General features: G+C 35.4%; 1 protein-coding gene across 1 annotated transcript; it reads left to right on the top strand.

Moving 5' to 3' along the window:
- Positions 1-2,382: 2,382 nt before the first annotated feature.
- On the top strand, positions 2,383-6,787 carry LOC108346287 (receptor protein kinase-like protein ZAR1). The gene is made up of 2 exons (XM_017585327.2): positions 2,383-4,281; positions 5,813-6,787. The coding sequence occupies exons 1-2, from the start codon at positions 2,694-2,696 to the stop codon at positions 6,445-6,447; spliced, it is 2,223 nt and encodes a 740-aa protein (XP_017440816.1). The 5' UTR covers positions 2,383-2,693; the 3' UTR covers positions 6,448-6,787.
- Positions 6,788-23,450: the final 16,663 nt, after the last annotated feature.

Genomic DNA, 23,450 nt, shown 5'->3' with positions numbered 1-23,450 from the left:
ATGGATCGGGCGATCCGAAAGTAGCACCGAGAGGTTTGTGACAACCGACGTTTCTTCTATTTAGTCCTCCGACAGCATTACCGAGCGACTTGCATAAATATTCATGATGGTTCACCGTGTGGGCAGCGGAGCAAGACCGGCTGATTGCTAAACCATGTCAAACGAAGATTAAGGTAAATAATGATTAGAGCTATTGGGTTGGAATTGGGCCGAGATTAACTTTTCACTAATCCCAAGCCATAGCAAAAACTATAAATACATGTTAGAGATAAGTGGTAGATGGGTTGCATTTACTGCACATTCATTACTATTCCATCGAATCGCCAATAGTTTCCGTACTAACTTTGACATCGGAGAATCTTTGACAGGTTCTCCCCGGACGATAAGAGTGGACAACGGAACTTGGAGCGGGACCAGACAAAAAAAATGAATTGTGAAGACGTTTGGTGACTTAGCCCAAATAACCGAAACAATTATTATCATTGTTCGATGTTCTTTATGAACTAGTTGATATTATTCATGCTCACCATTTATCCTGAAACCAAGTACTATATTATGAAATCTTAACAAGAGAAAAGAAAAAAGAGATGAAAAATAAATAATGATACTTTTCATTTGATTAAAGGGAAAATTAAAAATTAAAAAAAATCAAACACGAAAATATTTATCCTTTAATTTTTAAAATAATTCCCTTGCCACGTTTCAATTTAAACGTTATGCATATATTTCATTGTGAAACCCTTAACAAATGCCATTTTCAAAATCCATTGTGGGGCATTTTTAACGGTATAGTTTCCTCCACCTTTTTTTTCAAATTCGCTGACTAATATAAAGTTTCTCAAGTTGTTAGAGAGTAATTGAAAAAGTAATGAGTTGCTCGATTAAGCAGTTTCCTACCTGTTCTTTCATACATTACCGAGGGCCTTTTAAAGTAAATTATGAGATGCATTTGAAAAACTTTAATGTTCTCTTTGTATTTGAAAAGGGAAACAAAAGAAATATAGACAAAGAAGAAATAAGGTGTGAAAAGAAAAAATACGTTAAGAAATAAAAAAGAATTTCAGCTATCTCGTAAAGAGAAATAACTTATGCATAACAAATAAAAAATATTTATTTTAATATTATGAAATTTGATCATAATGAGGAAGAGATTAAACATAAGGACCAAATAATTTAATTAATTCATATTTATGAATAGTTACAACTTATTGTTATTGATTTTTATTTGAAATTTTTTAAAATTTACATGCCGAAACTAAAATAGAAAACAATAACAATATTCTTTTAAATTTTTTCTCACATATTTATATTTATCAAGTTAATTTTTTAAAATATTGATTTTATTTAAACTTGTAATTCACAAATACAATATACTTGGATTTGTTTTGTTTTTAGAAAAATAATTTTCTTCAGCTTAATATTTTATATTGTAATTTTAGTTGGATTTTATCTTTATTTTATTTGAGTTTATATTTTAAAAAGTATTTTTAAATTTTTTCTATTTAAAATTTATAAAAGAATGTCTATTATTGTAATTTACTTGCTCAAAGAGTAAAAGACTCAACAAGAAAGATAGTAGTGCTTGTACTCGTTTTGACACGTTATCATATTTAATTGAAAGATGGGTAAAACTAAATGAAAAGTAATATTAATAACATTTTTTTTAAAATTATTTCTTCATTTTTCTTTTCTATTAAACAAACTACATCAATTTCGTAAACTGTCTCCACTAAACCAACAAGACATAATTTGCTGAGTTATGATTTTTATGGTTGGTCAAATAGTAAATAATATGATCATATAAAAAAATATAGTAACTATGACGTAAAAGAAATAACAGAGGTTAAATATATATTTTTTGGTTTCTAAACTATTAAAAGAAAGATAATAATACATTAACATTCAATTTAATAATACATTAAGAAAGATAAAATTATATTTTTAATTTTAAATATAAAATAGTTTTGGAAAAATTATATAGAAAAATAAATATATTAGGTTTTTTAAGACGTTGGATAGATGTAAAAATAAATAAATAGTGCTCATATAGCATTTTCTTTACAAAAATAATTGTTTCATTCACAATCTAAATTATAAACTTTTGAATCTTTACATGAAAGTTATATACAATATGTTTTATCCGTAATAAATGAAGTTTTACATTGAATTATAATATAAATTTTCATATATAATTTATTTTAAAAAATATTTTACATGATTTTTATGAAATTGAAAAGAAAAACATTTGATAATTTAATTTAAAAATCAAATAGAATTTCTTATAATAACTTTAAGATAAAAAATATATTTAATTAAAATAAAAGTGTAATGTGAGTTGCTCCCTTTATCCATCATTATACGGTGAGTGAAGAACTTGAAGAACTAATAAGACAAAGTGAACTGCGATTTGAAGATACATTTGCATGCGTAAAACCAATCGAAGAACAAGAAAAACAAACATTCTCTTCTTTCTCTGTCTTGTTTTTCTTACATTACACTTCACTCTTTGTCTCTTCCACCCTTCGGTTAGCAAGTCTCACACTAAGTTTTTGGCGGGAGATAGACCCCACCAAATTAAAAACAAAGCCTTCTTCTCATAAATGCAACAACCCCTCTTTCCCCTTCTCTCATAAACAACCTTCATATAACATAACAACCATTTCACACACTCATCTCTCTCTCAACTTCACAACATGCCATCTTCGTCGGTTCTTACATTCCTCTTCCAAAACGGCTGCGTTCCAATCACCATTCACTTTAAAACGAACATGACACATTCTCTGTTTCTCTTTCAATTTCTTGTTTTCATATTTCACGTTTTGTTCACTTTCATTCCAGCGCTTTCACTCTCCTCCGACGGCCTCGCGCTTCTCGCTCTGAAGTCCGCCATCGACCAGCCTTCCTCCGCTTTCTCCGACTGGAACGACGGCGACGTCACGCCCTGCGCCTGGTCGGGAATCGTTTGTGCCAACATATCTGGCGAGGAGGACCCCCGTGTGGTCGGAATCTCCCTCGCCGGGAAATCCATCTCCGGTTACCTCCCGTCAGAGCTTGGTACTCTGCGCTTCCTCCGCCGACTTAACCTCCACGACAACGCCTTCTCCGGCGTCCTACCGGCGCAGCTCTCCAACGCTACCGCACTCCACAGCCTCTTCCTCCACCGTAACAACCTCTCCGGCCCCATCCCCCACTCTCTCTGTAGCCTCCCGCGCCTCCAAAATCTCGACCTCTCCGAAAATGCATTCTCCGGTCATATTCCCGACCTCCTCGGAAACTGCAAGAATCTCCAGCGCCTTATCGTCGCCGGCAACAGGTTTTCGGGTGAGATTCCCGCCGGCGTGTGGCCGGAACTTCAGAACCTCCTCCAACTCGACCTCTCCGCGAATGAGTTAACCGGTTCAATCCCTGACGAAATTGGAACCCTAGTTTCCCTCTCTGGCACGCTGAATCTCTCCTTCAACCACCTATCCGGTAAGATTCCGGCGTCGCTGGGAAAATTACCGGCGACGGTGAGCTTCGATTTCAGAAACAACAACCTCAGCGGAGAAATTCCCCAAACGGGGTCGTTTTCAAACCAAGGTCCCACGGCGTTCCTTGGAAATCCTAACCTATGCGGGTTTCCTCTTAGAAAATCATGTTCCGGTTCGGACCGGGATTTTTCTCCCGGTTCGGATCAAAACAAACCGGTCCACCGGTCAAAGGGGTTAAGCCCCGGTTTAATTATTTTAATCTCCGCGGCTGATGCTGCTGTTGTGGCCTTCATTGGGCTTGTGATTGTTTATGTCTATTGGAAGAAAAAGGATGATGAGAATGCGTGTAGTTGCATTAGGAGAAGAAAGTTCGGCGAAGAGAAAGGGAGCGTGTGTTTCTGTGGTGGATTCCCATGTGTTAGTGGGGAGAAAAGTGATGATGATGATGATGATGATGAAGATTATGAGGTGGAGGCGGCTGAGGGTGAGGGTGAAGGGGAATTGGTGAGGATTGATAAGGGATTGAGTTTCGAACTTGATGAGCTGTTGAGGGCTTCTGCTTACGTGTTGGGGAAGAGTGGGTTGGGAATTGTGTATAAGGTGGTGTTGGGGAATGGGGTTCCTGTGGCTGTGAGGAGGCTGGGGGAGGGAGGGGAACAGAGGTACAAGGAGTTTGCTGCAGAGGTTATGGCCATTGGGAAGGTCAAGCACCCTAATGTTGTAAGGTTGAGGGCTTACTATTGGGCACATGATGAAAAGCTTCTCATCAGTGATTTCATCTCCAATGGCAATCTCACACATGCCCTTAGAGGTTAGTTCTCTTGCTTTGTTTCACTTAGGGGTTAGTTCTTTTGGTTTGTTTCACTTTTTTTGTTAGTTTGTTTTGGGTTGTTGTATTGATGCATTGAGTTGATGTTTTGGGTTATTCTCTTCATGCTTTGAATGGAAGTGATCTGAATCGGAGTGATATTGACAGAGAACAGTGAGAAGGTTTAAAGAGACAAAACATTAATTAATGGTTGGTGGGTATTTTTGAACTTGATGCATGACATCTATGGGTTAAAAATGACTAATCATGAGTGAATGAATAATAGATTAATAGTATAATAACGGAACCATCACATACACATATAGTAGTTTTGTACTTTATTGTCCATGTGACTTGTAAAATAGTCTTAATTTCTTTGCTTAAAGGGAAAGTTGATTTAGTTGTTTGGTTTAAGCTGGTGCTCGTGCTGGGACTTATAAAGTAGGACTTGAGTTCTGTGCAACTTTTTTTTTTTAAATCGCTCACATTTATATCTAGAATATACTCTACAGTCTTATTTTTCAAAAATATATACCGTTATAGTATGATTCGTGAAATGAATTTGTCTAACTCATGACAACTTCTGCATTTCATGAGATAGTAGGTATTAGTAATTTTTTACTGTGCAATATGAGTAATATCTTAAAAAAAATTGGTAGCAATGAAGATATATAGTTTTCTTAAAGAAATCTTCTACAAGGAAAAAAAAATGGATTTTCACAATACTGGCTATATAATATTTGTGTTTGTTCCGAATGTGATTCGAATTATAACCAAAAGAATGAGTTGAAGGCTCTTGTCTTTCTGAGGTTTAATCACTAACAAAACAAAACTTGTTTATCAAAGTTGAAGTTTCACTCTTCCACTAAACTTCCCTTCTCATCTGCAATGTTGTTTGCCTTTAAAATCTTTCTTTCCTATGACTTTTGAGTACATGGATTGGATCTCCTTTTGTTCCTTTTAAATATCTTAGTTTGTAAGCCGAAACGAAGGGGGCACTCACGTTTGTGCCTTCCATTCTGGGAAAAAGTTGAACTTCGTTGTGAAAATGGGTGCTTTTTGTTTCATGATTGTTTGATTTATCTGTTAGGTTAAACATTCTCCATTATGAAGAGTCTTTGTAACTTCTTCGTAAGGGTCCCACTAGAATTAGTTTCTTATTTTTTCCTTGCTTCCACCGCACCTCTGTCTCAGGCACAGTATCATTAAAAGAAAGAAAGATACTAGGATTACATTCTGTAATACACTCATCAAACTTAAGTTCTTTATAGTTGGCTTAAATTAATATCACAAAACTGTGTTCCACTTCTTATTTAAGTTAGATTCGTCATCATTGTGTAGTATATTCCAGTAAATTTTAATCAATAAAATGTGTTACTCAGTGTAGGAAAGTGTCCTATTAAATCCAACATAAATTTATAAGTTATAATTTCAAGAAAAGTGCTATATCATCATCTGCATTTGCATTCTGTACTAAATGTTAGAAATTATTTCTGTAATGCTTTACATTTCATTCAATTTGACTGTAATGCAGGGAGAAATGGCCAACCATCTACAAATCTTTCATGGTCCACCAGGCTGAAAATCGCAAAAGGAACAGCGAGGGGCTTGGCCTATCTCCACGAATGCAGCCCAAGAAAGTTCGTCCATGGTGACATTAAACCCTCCAACATCCTACTTGACAACGAATTCCAACCCTACATTTCTGATTTTGGCCTGAACCGTCTGATCAGCATTACCGGCAACAACCCCTCCACCGGCGGATTCATGGGTGGAGCTCTTCCTTACATGAAGTCTTCACAGAAAGAGAGAAGCGACAATTACAAAGCCCCTGAGGCTCGTGTCCCTGGGTGCAGACCCACCCAGAAATGGGACGTGTACTCATTTGGGGTTGTGTTGCTTGAAATACTAACTGGGAGGTCACCAGAATCATCTCCCACCACATCAACTTCCATGGAAGTCCCTGACTTGGTAAGGTGGGTGAGGAAAGGGTTCGATCAAGAAAGCCCGTTATCTGAGATGGTTGATCCATCGCTGCTCCAAGAAGTGCGTGTTAAGAAAGAGGTGCTGGCTGTGTTTCACGTAGCTTTGGCTTGCACTGAAGGAGACCCTGAGGCTCGGCCAAGGATGAAAACTGTCTCTGAAAATCTTGATAAGATTGGAACGTAACGTTCAAACTTTGCATTGTGCTATCTCTATGACTCAGTCTGTGATGGAAATTTATTCAAAAGATGCACTTCAATCTAACAATCCATTTCTGTGGTAACTCAGAAGGTTTTATGCTTGGCATCAACATGGTGCTGCAAACCCGTTTCTTCAATTTCGGATAAGCCCCTTTTACATTTGTTTCTGGAAATGAATTAATTTTTTTGAGAGCTGTAATTATCGCTTGTCTCATTCTCATTTTATTATTTTTCTTTAGAGGAAATTGTTAGATATTTTAATTTTTATTCGTATCAGCTTTCCTCCAACATGTGATTGCAATATCATAATGTCTTGCGTTTTATCATTTGAGTTTGCAAGGTAGTTCTCAGTGATATTGTGCATGTACGGCTGTAACCGTTTGGGTCTAGGAATGGGACTATTTGGATGGAGGTTGGAGATAAGAACACTCTTTAATAAACCTCACAATCTCTGTATGTTGCATATTTTGGATTGGATTTGAGCATTTTCCTACCTTACATGCCACACCATCGTGAAAAAAGTGTCCCCACATGCCACAGTTACATCTATAATTCCAACCATGCCTGCTCTTGGCAACCCAGCTTTGTTAATTATCTTTTTCTCCATCCTTGAAAAGTTGGCTCCTTCTAATTAGACTTCTCCAATGGTTTCCTTTTTTAGTTATTATTATTATTATTTAATTTTGAAATTAATTATTAAATAAAATACTATCTATGTATTACATTTTAAATTATTGCATAATTAATGATATTGTTTTTATAATTTCAAATAAACTTCCTTATTTCTGAATCATATATTAATTACTATTAAAAATTTAAATTTTGTAAAAGTAATTATAATGAATATAAAAAACTTTATTATATTAAACTTTTTAAATTTTTTATTTTGATATTAAAATACGCTTACCTTAATTATAGTTGAACATATAAAACTTGTAATAAACTTTTAAATTTTTATATATTAACTTAATTGTTTTATTTAACTAGAAAACGAATTAATATTAAAAGGCTTAAAAATAAATTATACTTGAATTAAAAAAGGAATAATCAAGAGTAAACATTTAAATAATTGACCTAAGTTATTAAATTCAAACATCATATCCAAGGCAGTGGTCTTCTGTTTAGTAGAGCATTTTGATGAGGCTGTGTGATTTGCTGTGCAAGTTTATTCTAATGTCTGACATTTTTTTCATCTTGCAGTACGAACGGATTGTCAACTTCTTCATAATGTGGAGATGACACATTATAAGTGTTTATACTTGTAAATATCTTTTAGTTTGGCATTCCAATTTATACCAAACAAATGATCAGTCTTTATAATTTTGTTAAAATAATTTTGTTAAAATGTAATATGTAAAGTTTGTATCAATTTAAAGTCAAAAATATGTAATATGTTTACTAAGTAATAAGATTTATATAACAAAGATATTCTTAGTTCATTGATAATTTAAGTCCTATAAATTAAGATATCTAATAATGAAAAATTAAAAAAAAAAAAGTTTTACACTGTCACATACATATGTACAAACTTATCATGATACAATACTCTTGAGTTAACCCATTAACCTAGGTTGTGGATTAGATCAGAGGACAATATTTGATGATTTTGATATGAGAGATATTTAACATAATTTTTTAAAAAACATTATTTAATATTTTATTTGTTATTGAATATTTTTGGATGTGTAAATTCACGTGTGTTTATGTGATTCTTAATCAAAATGATTTTTGTTCTTATTGAAATTTGTTGAATAGTCTTCTAGATGAAACAAGTAATCTTTAGTGAACGGATATCTGAGTCAAAATGATGCTAGTTCAAATTCTTTGACAGAAGCAGAGGAAAATCTACCTTTAGATATTTTTAACACTTAATACATATTACATTAGTTTCTTAGGACCAATTATATCAGTTTTGGAACCAATCACACATATCTTTAGCTCTTTGTTAAGCGTGACATTTATGTACCCTTCCGATAATGCATACATTAATGAGTTAATGAGTTGCGAGCTTTGAAAATTAACAAGTAGTGTTGTTTTTGTTTGTCAGTTTACTTATTTTTTAAGAGTGATTTTCCATTTTTATCTATAGAAATGTAGTTGTTGTGTTCCACAACGTCTCACATGTCAATGTGACATATGATTCAAAGAATGCAATAATTTGTTGCTTCTAGTATTCGAACTTTTCACCCATGAATAAGGGAGGATGGTTGATGGCGTATCCTTCGTTTTCCATTCTTTAGGATTGTTTCCTCGAGTCCTGCTAAGAACTAACCCCACAAGGTTAGCTTTGATACCAATTGAAGTACTTGGAAAAAACTAGAGGGGGGGAGGGGGGGAGGGGAGGTTGAATGATGTTAATGGAAAAATTCTTTTCGCAACCCTTCTGATATAGTACATCGTTGAGTTTTAAGTTTTTCTAATAAACGCTTAGTTGTTCGACCTAGATAGTTATTTTTCACGTGCTATTCACAACATACACTACATATTTGTAAGAACTTCATTTGTTGAAGAATAATCACTTAGTGCAGAAGGTTCTTGTATTTAGAAATAAAAGCACAATAGCAGGTTTTACAAGAGAAACGTTTAGACAAGAGAAGAGATAATTGCATAAATATTTTTATACTGGTTCACTCTAAATGAGCTATGTCCAATCTCCTCTGCAAAGGGTTTCACTATAATATTCAACAAGATTACAACTGAGTATTCGCATCACTCTTGGTCTTCTCAGTTACTGAATAACCTCCTGTTACCCTAGACTAGATGAGTATTCTCACCACTCCTAGTCTCCTTAATGAGCAAATAACCTCATGTTATCCTAGACTCGATAAGTACTCACATCACTCCTGGTATTAAGCAACCTTGCCTAGATTTCTTTAACTTAGTTGAGTTCAACAAGTGTTTTAATTCTCTTCAGAATTGCAATCAACGATTTCTTACAAGTCATTCAGACTATTACTCTCACAGAGAGGATGTGATTACAATACAATGCAAACTAAACACTCTCAAGTGTTTCTCTCTTTTCTCTTTCTCTCTTTCTTACAATCAGTAAGCAATATTATAATAAAGAGTATTGCCTTTCTTCTTTTCTCTTCTTTTCTTTTTCTGCTCAGATGTTTTTTTTTTCCTTGAGCTCTTTCTATGTTTTTCTTATGAACGTTTATCAAAGGATGAATATTTCGCTATATGCTATCCTCTTAATTCTTCATTTGAATGATCTTCTATGTAAAAGCTTTTTGGATAAGTGTCTGTTAGACTAAGGTTTTGGCCTTGGTTCTTTTGTCTTATTTTTTTTTGTACAACAGTCATTAGTTAAAGTCAACTTGTTAGAGCAGACATGCTTTTTCAGTACTTTGCTTGAAGTAGGTTGTACTTTCTTTTAGACACTGCTTTAAGTGAAGAACATTATGTGAATATCTCTTTTGTCTCTAACATCCATTTCTAATATTTTAATTTGAAGCTTGTGGATGCGTGTAAAGTAGCTCATCTGCAAAGAATAAAGTAGATTATGCATACAACATATATGTCATTTCTCTTATCATTTTTGCTGTTTTTGAACATTGAGCATTTAATGTCATTTAATAGGAGATATTTTTCTTTCTTTAGGTTTTTTTAGTTTGTTTTTCCTTATTTTAAGCTTGTGTCTATGTACAATTTTTCATGTTTCTCTTGATTTCTCAATTTTGTTTAAGTTGTGGGCTTTTCCTTCACTTTATTGATACTGGTTGGTGTGAAAACATTGCTTTTCTCTGCTTGGAAAAATGATTATGATTTTTGAGAGGTTGATTTGATTGTGACAGAAATACCCTGTGTGAGGATTTGAGCCACTTTATGTTCTTTCTTGTGTGTGATATATCTCTTGATTGTTTGCACATATGCCTTGGGCTTGACTCTTTTTGATGATTCTTGACTGATATGCATGTTTGGAAGTGATAAAGGCAATTTTGTTCTTAAGCCTCTAAGCCAAATAAGCCAACCTTGATCAAATCCTTTGATAATCCTTTTGAGCCTAAGTTTTTTTTTTCATTTTCTTTGTTTTGAAGCTCATACATTAGGCTTAAGTGAAAAATCATTATTACCTTAACCTTAGGAAATTTTGTTGCTTTCGAATTATTTTGGGAATAAGTGTGGTCTTCATTGGATTCTTATGAATTGGTAGTTGGTTTTCTTGGATCCTCTATTGCTTCTTGAGTTTATATGCTATTTATCTTGTCTCTTACAATTTGTGTTCTAAAAAAAAGAGAAAAAAGACAAGGCAAGAAAAGAAAAATAAAAAAAATGAATGGTGAAGTCAAGAAGAGGATTGAAATTAGATGTTGTGGGTGTGCTTTTATTTAATTTTCACTTGCTCCTTTATTTCCTTTTGGTGCGGAATGCTAAGTGAATATGACAAAATAATGATTCAACAGAAAGCTTACCTTTGTTTGTTTATTGTTGTATGTTATGTGTTCTTGGTTATTTTGATTAATAATCCTTATCTAATATATGTTTATATGATTATGATTATGGTTATATGTTGTTATTGTTAGGTAAGAGTTTGCGTATGCATGGTGATGAATCATTATTTTCTTCACTTCACTTAGCTTATTGTGCTAGATTTAATTAGGGAATTGTGCATAATTATTCAGTATTTTCCCATTTTACTAAATTGAGCTTAATTCGATCAGAAATTCTTATTTTAGTTAATTTGAATTATCTGATACTAATTATTTACATTATTGAGTGCAGGGAAAATTCTGTAAATATTTTAGGACATTTGGAAGAACATTCACACACTTTGTTTGGGAAAAAGCTACACTGCGTTGATTTATTTTGTGTGTTTATGTGAAAACTTAGGAGTGGAACATTTTTTTTTGTTTGTAGTTGGAGAAGTGGTGTCACGGTTTCATAGCTGGATGATAACAAGTGTGCTGCCACATTTCCTAATAAATGCCACGGCCATACCATCTTACAAAAGAGAATCTACTTTTCTGAATGGGGTCATATTACACACGGCCCCCACATGTACAATTCATCTTGTCATATATGCAAGTGGGAGCCACCACATTGAAGCTCACGGTTATCTTGTATATAGGAATAATTCATTTTACAAGCAAATTGGAATATAAAGGGACCACCATGTTGTTGCAATGGAATCCATGGCAAAACACCAAATGATGGAGACCCCTTAGTATTGGTACGTCAGGAGAATGTGAACCATGTTTTCTCTCCTCTTTAATATATATATTAGTGCATGGTGCAACTCCATCCTTAGTGTTGACACATCCAAGAAGCTTTTGGTCTTTCCAAATACACAAAAGGGGCCACATGTTGAAGATTCACGAGAATGAGAGCCACCATTTTTTTTACTGATGTTTCGTCTAACTGCTCACGGATTCTCTCCTCTGGGAATTAGTTTTCTTTCTTTCAAAAGAGACCCACATGTCCAAACGCCCATGCATCCAGCAAGTCTTGCAGCCATGGGAGACCAACACATCACGCAACCCAGCAGCTGGGAAGGAAAGCTCTTCTCGGACACAGCTGATCCAGCAGCTCTTCACGTCCACGTTCACTCCACAACAGCAGTTGGGAGAGCTTCACGGTCCAGCATGCATTGGAGGTGCAGAAAAATAAACACCACACAGCAGTGCAGCCACCACGTTGAAAGATGATATGGAAGAAGAAGCATACCGAGAGGAAGGAAAGGAGACGCATCCAAATGAAGAAACGGAGATGGTGTCAACTCTCGGGATTAGCTGGTGCACAGTGGTTCATGGAGTTTGTTTTGGCTGGAGAAGAACTCACTGTCACGTCCTCCATGGTCCAGTAGAAGAGGTCTTCATCTGAAGTCCAACATCAACACAGCAGTAGTGCACGGAGATTTGGCATCCAATAGTGATTTCTTGGCAGTATAGAAGTATTGTGGTGCTTGAATAATTGTGGAAGCTTCACGTGATTCATTGGTTGGAAAGAAGAGGAGCCCACGGTTGAAGTGGTGAACAAGATCACAAGAGTAGGTGCAAAATGGAGGGGCCCTCACCCTATTTTCTCACGGGAAAGAAGCTATTACTCAGAAATTTGTGCAAGGAACAAGGTTGAATGAGAGAGCATCCTATGGGAGTTGTTCTGAGTTTGGTTATAAATTGCAAGCAGGCAGGAGATTTTAAGGAGGAGATTTGAGTGTTAGTTTAAGAGTAGTGTAAGAGAAGTCACGGTTTGGAGGAGGCTTCTGCCTCTTCCTTTTCCAGTTCCATTTTCAAACAGTGCATAATGTTGAATTTCATTTCTGAGCGTGTAGTGTACTCTGAAACAATTTCTTAGTTTTATTTTGGAATATTATTTTCAAGTGTTAAATCTTTTGATGAAATTCATTTGCAGTGTTTTTAATTTTACCGTCTCCTTTATTTTACCGTTTATTATTTTCTGAATCGTTTAATTTTACCGTTTCTCAATTTATCGCTTTCTGTTTTTATCATCTTTTACCGCTTGTTTTTACCGTTGTTAAAATTTATTTCACAGTTTGTAAATTCAGCTATTTTGTTTTAATTTCAGTTTTAATTTTATTTTTTCAGCACAAAACCAAAATCATAAAAACACCCCCCACTTCGTGTAAAAAATCTGAGACTGAACCAAAAATTGGTCCTTGAGAGACGACCTAGGAGTCACTTCCAAGTTATATATTGCATTTTATTGCACATCAAATTTGTATGACCGCGACAGTCATATCAAATTTTGGCGCCGTTGCCGAGGACCAAAAGAGGTTTGGTTTTAGATTTTTGTTGTATAAAGTTTTGTTCTGTTAATATGTTTGTTTTGTGTGTTTTGTCTTATATATTTTTGTAGGCGACAACGACACCTTCAGCAAATTTTGGCGGCGTTGTCACTTCAGTCCAGGTTCTTGTTTTAGATTTTTACTGTTTTTGTTTTATTACGTGGTTGTAATATATGTTTTGTCTTTTATATTTTTATTGTGTTGTGTTTTGTATTATGTCTGTTAATTAAAAAAAAAATTAAAAAAAAAAATTTGTTCTATCTTTTGTGTTCGTGTAACATGTATAAATGTGTTGTGATTTATCTGTTTAGTAATTTTTAGTATTTAGTTTTTATTTGTTTTATTTTTATTTTTTCATGTCTACCTATTCTGGCTATGTGAATATTGCTTATTCTGTGGATGCCTCTAGCTATGACTCTTATTCTGCATATTACTGTGATTTTAATTCTGCTAAATTTTATGATGAGAAAAATATGGATCATCCTCAATTTCCTGAGCTCACTCCTCGTGAGCCGGTCCCACCTACAAAGGATGATATTCATTGCGTTCTTAGCACTGGACTGATATATATGCTTCCTAAGTTTCATGGTTTTGCTGGAGAATGCCCACATAGACATTTGGAGGAGTTCCACAACATTTGCTCTTCAATGAAGCCTCCACATGTCCCTCTTGATCACATTTTCTTAAGGGCATTTCCGCACTCATTACAAGGAGCAGCTAAGGATTGACAAGACTCTCTTCCTCTAGGATCCGTTACCGATTGGGGATATCTTGAGCTTCAGTTTGTGAGAAAATTCTCCCCTGAGCAGTATGGATACATCAACGATCCTGAGTGGAACAATCTTAACAATGAATGGTACGATACCCCACAAGATCATTATCAAGAACCACCATTCGAGAGTCCTTTCATGCCTCCACCAGTCCAGCAATATCAGAATCAGCAATATAATGCCTCTGCCCAAACAACTCCTCAGCCTTCAACTTCTGAACCTACATTGAAGGAGTTATTGGAGCAGATGACCATGCAGAATCTCAAGTTCAAGCAAGAGAGCATGAAGATCCAGCAGGAAACTCAAGCTGCCATGCAGAATCTGAGTGATCAGATCGGGCAGATGGCCACTCTTGCACCTGAGGAGAATGCTGAATATTTTGAGGACCAGGCAAGAATAAGCAGTAGTTCTGAACCAGGTAGACCACCTTCATCTTCCCTCACTCTACCAATCTTCAAGGAAGTGGAGGTAAGCATACCACAAATTGATTATTCTGTTGACTGTGTTATTAAAGATTATGCTGATGATAGGTATGCTTGTAATCATATTGTTGCTGAGTATGTTTTTAATTCTCCCTCTGAACATGAATCTGAGCCTGTTATAGATATTGTTTCTACATTTGAAACTGATTCATGTTATGAGGTTGTATCTAAGGCTCAGTATGATGAATTGGGATTGGGTGTTATACCTCTACATGACATTTCTGTGGAACCATTGTGCACTAACCATATTGTAGGAGGTACATATAAATTTGATCAGCATGCACCCACACTGGAAGACAAAGGTGCCAGTACATACAGCAGTTTGAAAATCAATTGGCACCTGCTGAATCCGCTCAGTAACAATATTTGTGGTTTAGATCCGGCGGTGAAGGACATTTCACTGCTTGATCAAATCTGGAGGATGAAGCAGTTCATCCTCAACAATTTCATGTTGGATCCTAAAGAGAAGAACATCTCCCTACAAATCCAAAATTGGCAACTGCCACCCTGACCAGGGGAGTTTTCTTTTTCTTTCTTCCCCGTTTTCATATTTTTAGTGCACTTGTCCTTTATCTGTTTATTGTTTTAATTGATGATCTTATGCTTAGAAAACATCTAGGACAGTGTAGTTTAAGTGTGGTCTCGGGGAGATTCTGCATTTTGTTTTTCTTTTAAGTTTGTTTTACCTTTTCTTTTTAGTTTTCGAATTGTTATCTTAAAAAAAAAAAAAATTTCTTGACAAAATATTTTATTTTAAGCGTGCAAAAATATTTCCTTTCAATTAAAATTTAATTGTTATGAGATGTACATTTTTCATGTATTTAAAAAAAAAATGTGTTTTGTGTTTTATTTGCTTCGTGATTTTTAGTGTTTTTATTAAAAAAAATATATTCGAAAATTTTCAAAAAAAAAAAAAAATTGTTTTGCGTAGTCCATTTAAAATTTTGTTTATCATTTTCACTTCAGATCTCATTTTCTTCAATTTTCCTTATTTTCTTCATTATAAATATATTTTCCTAGTTGTCTCATACAGATTTTTGATTGAAAATTTTTAGACTAAGAAAATATTTCATTCATCAATGCAAAAATTACAATAATGGAGAATGGAAATTTATCAGATCTGAAAATGAAATTGCAGTACATATATATGTAAATAAAGATGTTCGGGGTTCGATCATTTCTGATCGTTAAGTATTACAGACCATAAAAACACATAAAAAATTTAAAACATAAAAACATAAAAAAAAATAATAATAATTGTTCATATTACAACCTTTTTTCTGGCCACACTTGGCCAATAAAAACATAAAAAAAAATAAAAATAAAATAAAAATAAAAACATTAAAACTGGAAGAATTCACGAGCTGGTTGTGGTGGTCTAAGGGAGAGCACCGTTGAAGGAGCTCTGGTTCGGAATGCAGGGGGCGTAGGTGGCAGGATTTGCCGTTCATCTTTGTCGTCGTCGATTATGATGGGAATGGGGAAGAGGTCCAACAGCCTCGGTGCCCTCATTATCACCCAGTCGTATTCTTTCAACCAAAAAAAAAATTGTGTTAATTATAGAAGAGGAAGTGAAATATTTCAATAAAAATGGAGGTATGATCAGAGTCTTACCGTACATATATAGCGGCAGTTGTGAAAACTGAGTGCCAGTGGGGTCTATCTCCGCTTGCCAACGCCTGACCCGATTGCCGTGGTTGTTGAACCAGCAGTGCACGTTGTATTCGCTAGCATCTCCGAAGATCCTTAGTCGAAACGTGATCTCGACAACTTGCGCTCTGCTTGGGTGTGTGACCCCAAAGTTGTAGATTCTGGTCATCATCTGGGTCTGATTTTCGGTAGGACGCCACCGCTGACTGGTGTATCTCTCTGATTCTATCTCACTCATCATTCCTCTCAATATATTCTAAATAAAAAACATATATAAAAAAACATAAGAAAAAAAAATGAAAAACAAAAACATAAAAAAATAAAAAAAAAAACAGAAAAATAAATAGCATAAAAAAAATTAGATTAGTTCTGTGTTTTCTTTATTTGTTCTTGTTTCCCGTTAGATTTATTTTGTCCTGTGAATCTTTGATGTTCAGTATCTTGTCTCAAGGTTTGTCCATTTTCCAGTTTTAGGTCCATCAGTTTTGTCCATGTTTAGGTCCAGGTCCTCGCATAGGGTCCTAACGGATCTAGGTCCAGTGTTTTGTCCATTCTTTTTGATTTTAGTTTGATTTTTAGTTGTTTTTAGTGTGCGTAATAATAAGCTGAAAACTGGAAAAGCTGAATATAAAAAAAATACAAAAATAACTGGAAAGCAGGAAAAGGGGGCAGGGAGAGAGGACAATTAATAATCGGCAGAAGAAGAAAAAAATGGAAAGCAGGAAAAGGGAGAGGGAGAGCAGAACTGGAAAAGCTGAAAAAAAAAATTGTAGGAGATGAAAGAAGATAGATCGGGAAGGAGAGAAGGCATGAAAAGAAAAAAAAAATAGTAAAAGGAAAGGGAGATCTGAGAATGTAGAGCACTTACCTGAAGAAGTACGGCTTGCAGAAGCTCCTCGCGGTTCTCAGCTCTTCAGAAGGCACCGGGGCAGGGGCTCTGCGCAGATCTCAGATCTTCAGCGGACGCGGGGGTAGAGGCTCCCTGCAAAGATCCAGACGCTCAAGTTGAGAGAGAGGAGCAGAGAGAGAGTTGAGAGAGAGGAGTAGAGAGAGAGTGAGGGATCAGAAATGGAGCTCGACGCGGAGGAGCGGACCTATTTGTAGCAAAAATTCTGCCACTGTAGCAACAGTGTCGGTCATTCCCACCGAAACTGTTGCCACAGTACCGGTTTTCTCCTTTTCCAAAATAAAAAAAAAAGTAAAAAAATAAAACAAATTAGCATCTACTAAAGGGTGCTAGGTGATTTAGACATCTGCTGATGGATGTCAATGATAACATCTACTGATGGATGTTATTGAAAAATTTCTTCCCATTTCCTAACTTTTTATTGCACTTGTCTATATTATTTGCTGCTCTGAAATTGTTAATCTGATGATTGTAACACACTGAGGACATTGTGTAATTTAAGTGTGGTCTACTGGGAAGAAATTCTGATTTTTCTGTTATTTCTATTAGTTTCTGTTAGTTTGTATTTTGTGTGTTAAATTTTTTTGTTTTTGAGTGTTAAATTTTTTCTGTTTTAAGTTGTTTTTAGTATGTTTTGTGTGAAATAAATTTTATATTTTTCTCCTGATTTCTGGACTTTGTTTAAGTTGTAGATTTTTCCTTCACTTACTTAATACTTATAGATTGTAATCCTTGCTTTTCTCTGATTAGAAAAGATGATTATGTGTTTAAGAGGTTGAATTGATTATAACACGGATACCCTGTGTGAGATTTGAGCCACTTAATTTTCTTTCTTGTGTGATATGTATCTTGATTGCTTGCACATATGCCTTGGCTTGATTCTTTTTGATATACTTGATTTATATGCATTTTTGGAAGTGATAAAGGCAATTTTATTCTTGAGCCTCTTTAGCCAAATAAGCCTACCCTGCTATTATCCTTTGAAACCCCTTTGAGCCTATACTGTATTTATTTCCTTGTGATTGAAGCTCATACACTAATCCTAAGTAAAAACAATGATTACCTTAACCTTAGGAAAGTCTGGAGCTATAGAAGTATTTCGAGAATAAGTGTGGTCTCCTTGGGAATTCTGATGAATTGGCTAGTTGGTTCCTCATCATGTTTTGAAATGATAATTTATATCCTGTTGTGTGAAAAAAAAAAAAGACAGGATGAAAAAAATTTTGATGAGAAAAAGAGAAAATTGAAAAATAATTTTGTGAATAATGGAGTCGAGAAGAGGATTGAATTAGAGGTTTGGGTGAGATTTCACTGTGTTTACATTTTTTTCCCTAGTGCACCTCTATTTCTTCTGAGCTATAGCTACTTATCCAAATTTATCCTCCCCTGTCCTTGGCCCCATTACAACCCAGTAAAGACCTTTTGATCTGAACATGCATATGTTTTAAGTGTTGATAATTAGAAGCTTGCCAAGTCTACTTGTGTTTGTTTTCTTGAGTACATCGAGCTGATATTATTATTTACCCTAGACACTTGAGAGAAACACTGTGAGTGCTTCTATGAGGTTTTGTTATTTTTGAATCACCTCTTGAACTGATTAATCATTTTGCTATGTATTGAATTGCTTGGATGATGTCTGTAAGTATCTGCTATTCTTGATTTTGTGTTGGATATTTTCTACTTCTTTTATCTGTCCAGAATTCTTGAGAACTGTGTAAATTCTGTTATTTTTCTTGTGAGTCTTTATTTTCTGCGTGCTGAGTGTGTGTCACCTTCCTAGAAGTCCTTTGAACTATTCCCTGATTTGTGTCTTAATTTTGCCCAGGAGTGCAAAAGACTAAGTGTGGTCTATTTTGATGAATCATTATTTTCTTCACTTCACTTAGCTTATTGTGCTAGATTTAATTAGGGAATTGTGCATAATTATTCAGTATTTTCCCATTTTACTAAATTGAGCTTAATTCGATCAGAAATTCTTATTTTAGTTAATTTGAATTATCTGATACTAATTATTTCCATTATTCAGTGCAGGGAAAATTCTGTAAATATTTTAGGACATTTGGAAGAACATTCACACACTTTGTTTGGGAAAAAGCTATACTGCGTTGATTTATTTTGTGTGTTTATGTGAAAACTTAGGAGTGGAACATTTTTTTTGTTTGTAGTTGGAGAAGTGGTGTCACGGTTTCATAGCTGGATGATAACAAGTGTGCTGCCACATTTCCTAATAAATGCCACGGCCATACCATCTTACAAAAGAGAATCTACTTTTCTGAATGGGGTCATATTACACACGGCCCCCACATGTACAATTCATCTTGTCATATATGCAAGTGGGAGCCACCACATTGAAGCTCACGGTTATCTTGTATATAGGAATAATTCATTTTACAAGCAAATTGGAATATAAAGGGACCACCATGTTGTTGCAATGGAATCCATGTTGGCAAAACACCAAATGATGGAGACCCCTTAGTATTGGTACGTCAGGAGAATGTGAACCATGTTTTCTCTCCTCTTTAATATATATATTAGTGCATGGTGCAACTCCATCCTTAGTGTTGACACATCCAAGAAGCTTTTGGTCTTTCCAAATACACAAAAGGGGCCACATGTTGAAGATTCACGAGAATGAGAGCCACCATTTTTTTTACTGATGTTTCGTCTAACTGCTCACGGATTCTCTCCTCTGGGAATTAGTTTTCTTTCTTTCAAAAGAGACCCACATGTCCAAACGCCCATGCATCCAGCAAGTCTTGCAGCCATGGGAGACCAACACATCACGCAACCCAGCAGCTGGGAAGGAAAGCTCTTCTCGGACACAGCTGATCCAGCAGCTCTTCACGTCCACGTTCACTCCACAACAGCAGTTGGGAGAGCTTCACGGTCCAGCATGCATTGGAGGTGCAGAAAAATAAACACCACACAGCAGTGCAGCCACCACGTTGAAAGATGATATGGAAGAAGAAGCATACCGAGAGGAAGGAAAGGAGACGCATCCAAATGAAGAAACGGAGATGGTGTCAACTCTCGGGATTAGCTGGTGCACAGTGGTTCATGGAGTTTGTTTTGGCTGGAGAAGAACTCACTGTCACGTCCTCCATGGTCCAGTAGAAGAGGTCTTCATCTGAAGTCCAGCATCAACACAGCAGTAGTGCACGGAGATTTGGCATCCAATAGTGATTTCTTGGCAGTATAGAAGTATTGTGGTGCTTGAATAATTGTGGAAGCTTCACGTGATTCATTGGTTGGAAAGAAGAGGAGCCCACGGTTGAAGTGGTGAACAAGATCAAGAGAGTAGGTGCAAAATGGAGGGGCCCTCACCCTATTTTCTCACGGGAAAGAAGCTATTACTCAGAAATTTGTGCAAGGAACCAAGTTGAATGAGAGAGCATCCTATGGGAGTTGTTCTGAGTTTGGTTATAAATTGCAAGCAGGCAGGAGATTTTAAGGAGGAGATTTGAGTGTTAGTTTAAGAGTAGTGTAAGAGAAGTCACGGTTTGGAGGAGGCTTCTGCCTCTTCCTTTTCCAGTTCCATTTTCAAACAGTGCATAATGTTGAATTTCATTTCTGAGCGTGTAGTGTACTCTGAAACAATTTCTTAGTTTTATTTTGGAATATTATTTTCAAGTGTTAAATCTTTTGATGAAATTCATTTGCAGTGTTTTTAATTTTACCGTCTCCTTTATTTTACCGTTTATTATTTTCTGAATCGTTTAATTTTACCGTTTCTCAATTTATCGCTTTCTGTTTTTATCATCTTTTACCGCTTGTTTTTACCGTTGTTAAAATTTATTTCACAGTTTGTAAATTCAGCTATTTTGTTTTAATTTCAGTTTTAATTTTATTTTTCAGCACAAAACCAAAATCATAAAAACACCCCCCACTTCGTGTAAAAAATCTGAGACTGAACCAAAAATTGGTCCTTGAGAGACGACCTAGGAGTCACTTCCTATTTATATACTGCATTATTATTGCACATCAAATTTGTATGACCGCGACAGTCATATCACATGGGCATAGGGTTTATGTTATATTTGTGTTGGATTTTCCCTATGAATGTAATATGTATGTTTTGTTGGGTTATCCCAACAAAGGGTTTGATGTTAAGGAAGAACAAATTTATGATACTTGGGGATTTCCATGCAAATATATGTTATAAGTGTTGGGTTATTGGGCTCCCTTTCTATGTAGAGAATAGGCACAATAATGTGGACCCTTCATCAAGAAAACAATAATGAGACTTACCTACCAGCCGCTCAAGCATCTAATCAATGAAAGGCAAGGGGGAATGATCTTTCCTTGTTGCTTGGTTAAGCCTCCTATAGTCAACGCAGACCCTCTAACTATTCTGCACTGTTATAGGAATGAGCTCATCCCTCTCATTTTTTACCATAGTGAAGTCAGTCTTCTTTGGAACAACATGGAACGGGCTCACCCACTAATTGTCCGAGATAGGATAGATGATCCCAGCTTGGAGAGGCTTGGTTACCTCCTTCTTTATAACATCCAAAATCACTAGGTTTTGCCTTCTCTGTGATTGTCTTACTGGTTTTGCTCCATCCTCCAATAGAATTTTATGCATGCATATGGATGGGCTGATACCAAGAATGTCAGCCAAGGTCCAACCAATAGTCTTCTTGTGCTTTCGTAGCACATGCAACAACTTCTCCTCTTGAACATCATCAAGGGAGGTGGAAATGATCACCGGTAGTTTCTCCTCACCCTTCAAGTAAGCATACTTGAGGTTTTCCAAAAGCGGTTTAAGCTCTGGAGTGGGTGACTGCAAGTCAAATTTATCTATACTTCTTGCAAAACGGTTAATGTATTTGGACTCTAAAGGATTTACATGCAAAGGCACAACACTCATCTCATCAGATTCAACATCAATATCCATCACAGAACATACATCATGTTCAGATTCACAATCATCAATATAAAAATCAACATCAATCATAGATTCATACTCAATATCATATTCAAGGCATGTATAAAGAGAGGATAGAAAAGAATGTTCCCTATCATGCAAAGAATCAAATTTAGCAGCATATTCATCAACAACATAATCCAAAATTAAGCAGCATAATCATGGCACTACTCATGGTGGTTTTGAAGGTGCTTTTCAATGGTCACATGGGTATGTGATGCTTGAATGCATTTATGATGTGTTAAGTATGTTTCTACGTGATATATGTTAATGTATGTATGTTTGAATGTTTGAATCAAGTCCAGGATGTGTTTTTATTCGGCAATAATCGATTATCATTAGTTATCATAATGTATTTTGGTGAAAAATGACGAATTTGATGAAGAATGGATGTGAACCAAGCCCAAGGAGCTGTGGAACATTATGATAATCAGAGATTGTGGTTAATGGTTATGTTTAGGGTCAATTTGACTTATGGTTAAGAGTGAAACATGAGTGAGTGTTCGGATGTACCTAAGTATGTGATTGGTGAGCATGAGAGTGGAGGATAAGTCTACTTTTTGTACCTCGTAAATCTTGGTTCGATTTGCGGATAGGTGCTTCATTTTGCCTTATGTGCATTGGAAGGAGACAGGCTACAAATGTCTTATAGGGGAGGCTACATGTGGGCTATAGGAGCGGCTACAATCGGTGAGGTAGGGTACAAGAGCGAGATGGATTATTTCCACTATGGTATTATGGTACGGTGATGCTCATGATGTTGTTCATGACTGGGATATTCATGATGGTGGTGTATCTATGATGATGATCATGGTACTTGAGATGCTTCTAGTTATGTTATGTTGATAGTGGTGTTACTATAATGGTTATATTAAGTACTTAGCATGGGTGCTAATGAGTGTATAGATCAAGGGTATATGTGTGAAATGTCAGTGATGACATCAAGGGTTAGAGATCAAGGATCGATGATCGAAGTTCAAGATCGGGGATCGAAGATAGAGTAATTCAGTATGATTGAATGGTTTATGTTAGAGGATTATGAATCCTATTGTTATTATTACTACTATGTATGGATGTTTGATTATGGTTTATATAATAAGAGGTATGTATCTTGTGTGTTTGGTTATGATTGCTATAATCAGAAGATATGTATCTTGTTGTGTGTTTGATTATGGTTGATATAATCAGTATGTATGTATCTTGTTGTTATGATGGTTTTATCGGTAGCTTACCCCATACATGTTTGTGTTTGTGAATGAAATTATCAGCGATGATCGTAGAATGTTATACGGGAGCAAATGATATTGCAAATGTTCCAAAGGCATGCTAGATTAGAGAGAGCATAGAGAAAAACCTTAGGATTCAATTAAAGTGATTTTATTTTACAAGTTAAGACAATATAATTGAAGTATTTCATTCATTATTTTATTACTCGAAATAATGTAATTGAATAAGATTTTTTTAAGTACATTTTCGTGCTATGATAAATTTTGAATTTTTATGAA

Source organism: Vigna angularis, chromosome 9 (genome assembly GCF_016808095.1).
Source record: "Vigna angularis cultivar LongXiaoDou No.4 chromosome 9, ASM1680809v1, whole genome shotgun sequence".
Taxonomy (NCBI): domain Eukaryota; kingdom Viridiplantae; phylum Streptophyta; class Magnoliopsida; order Fabales; family Fabaceae; genus Vigna; species Vigna angularis.
The sequence above is the reverse complement of the archived record's forward strand: the minus strand, read 5'-3'. Positions and strand labels throughout refer to the sequence as shown.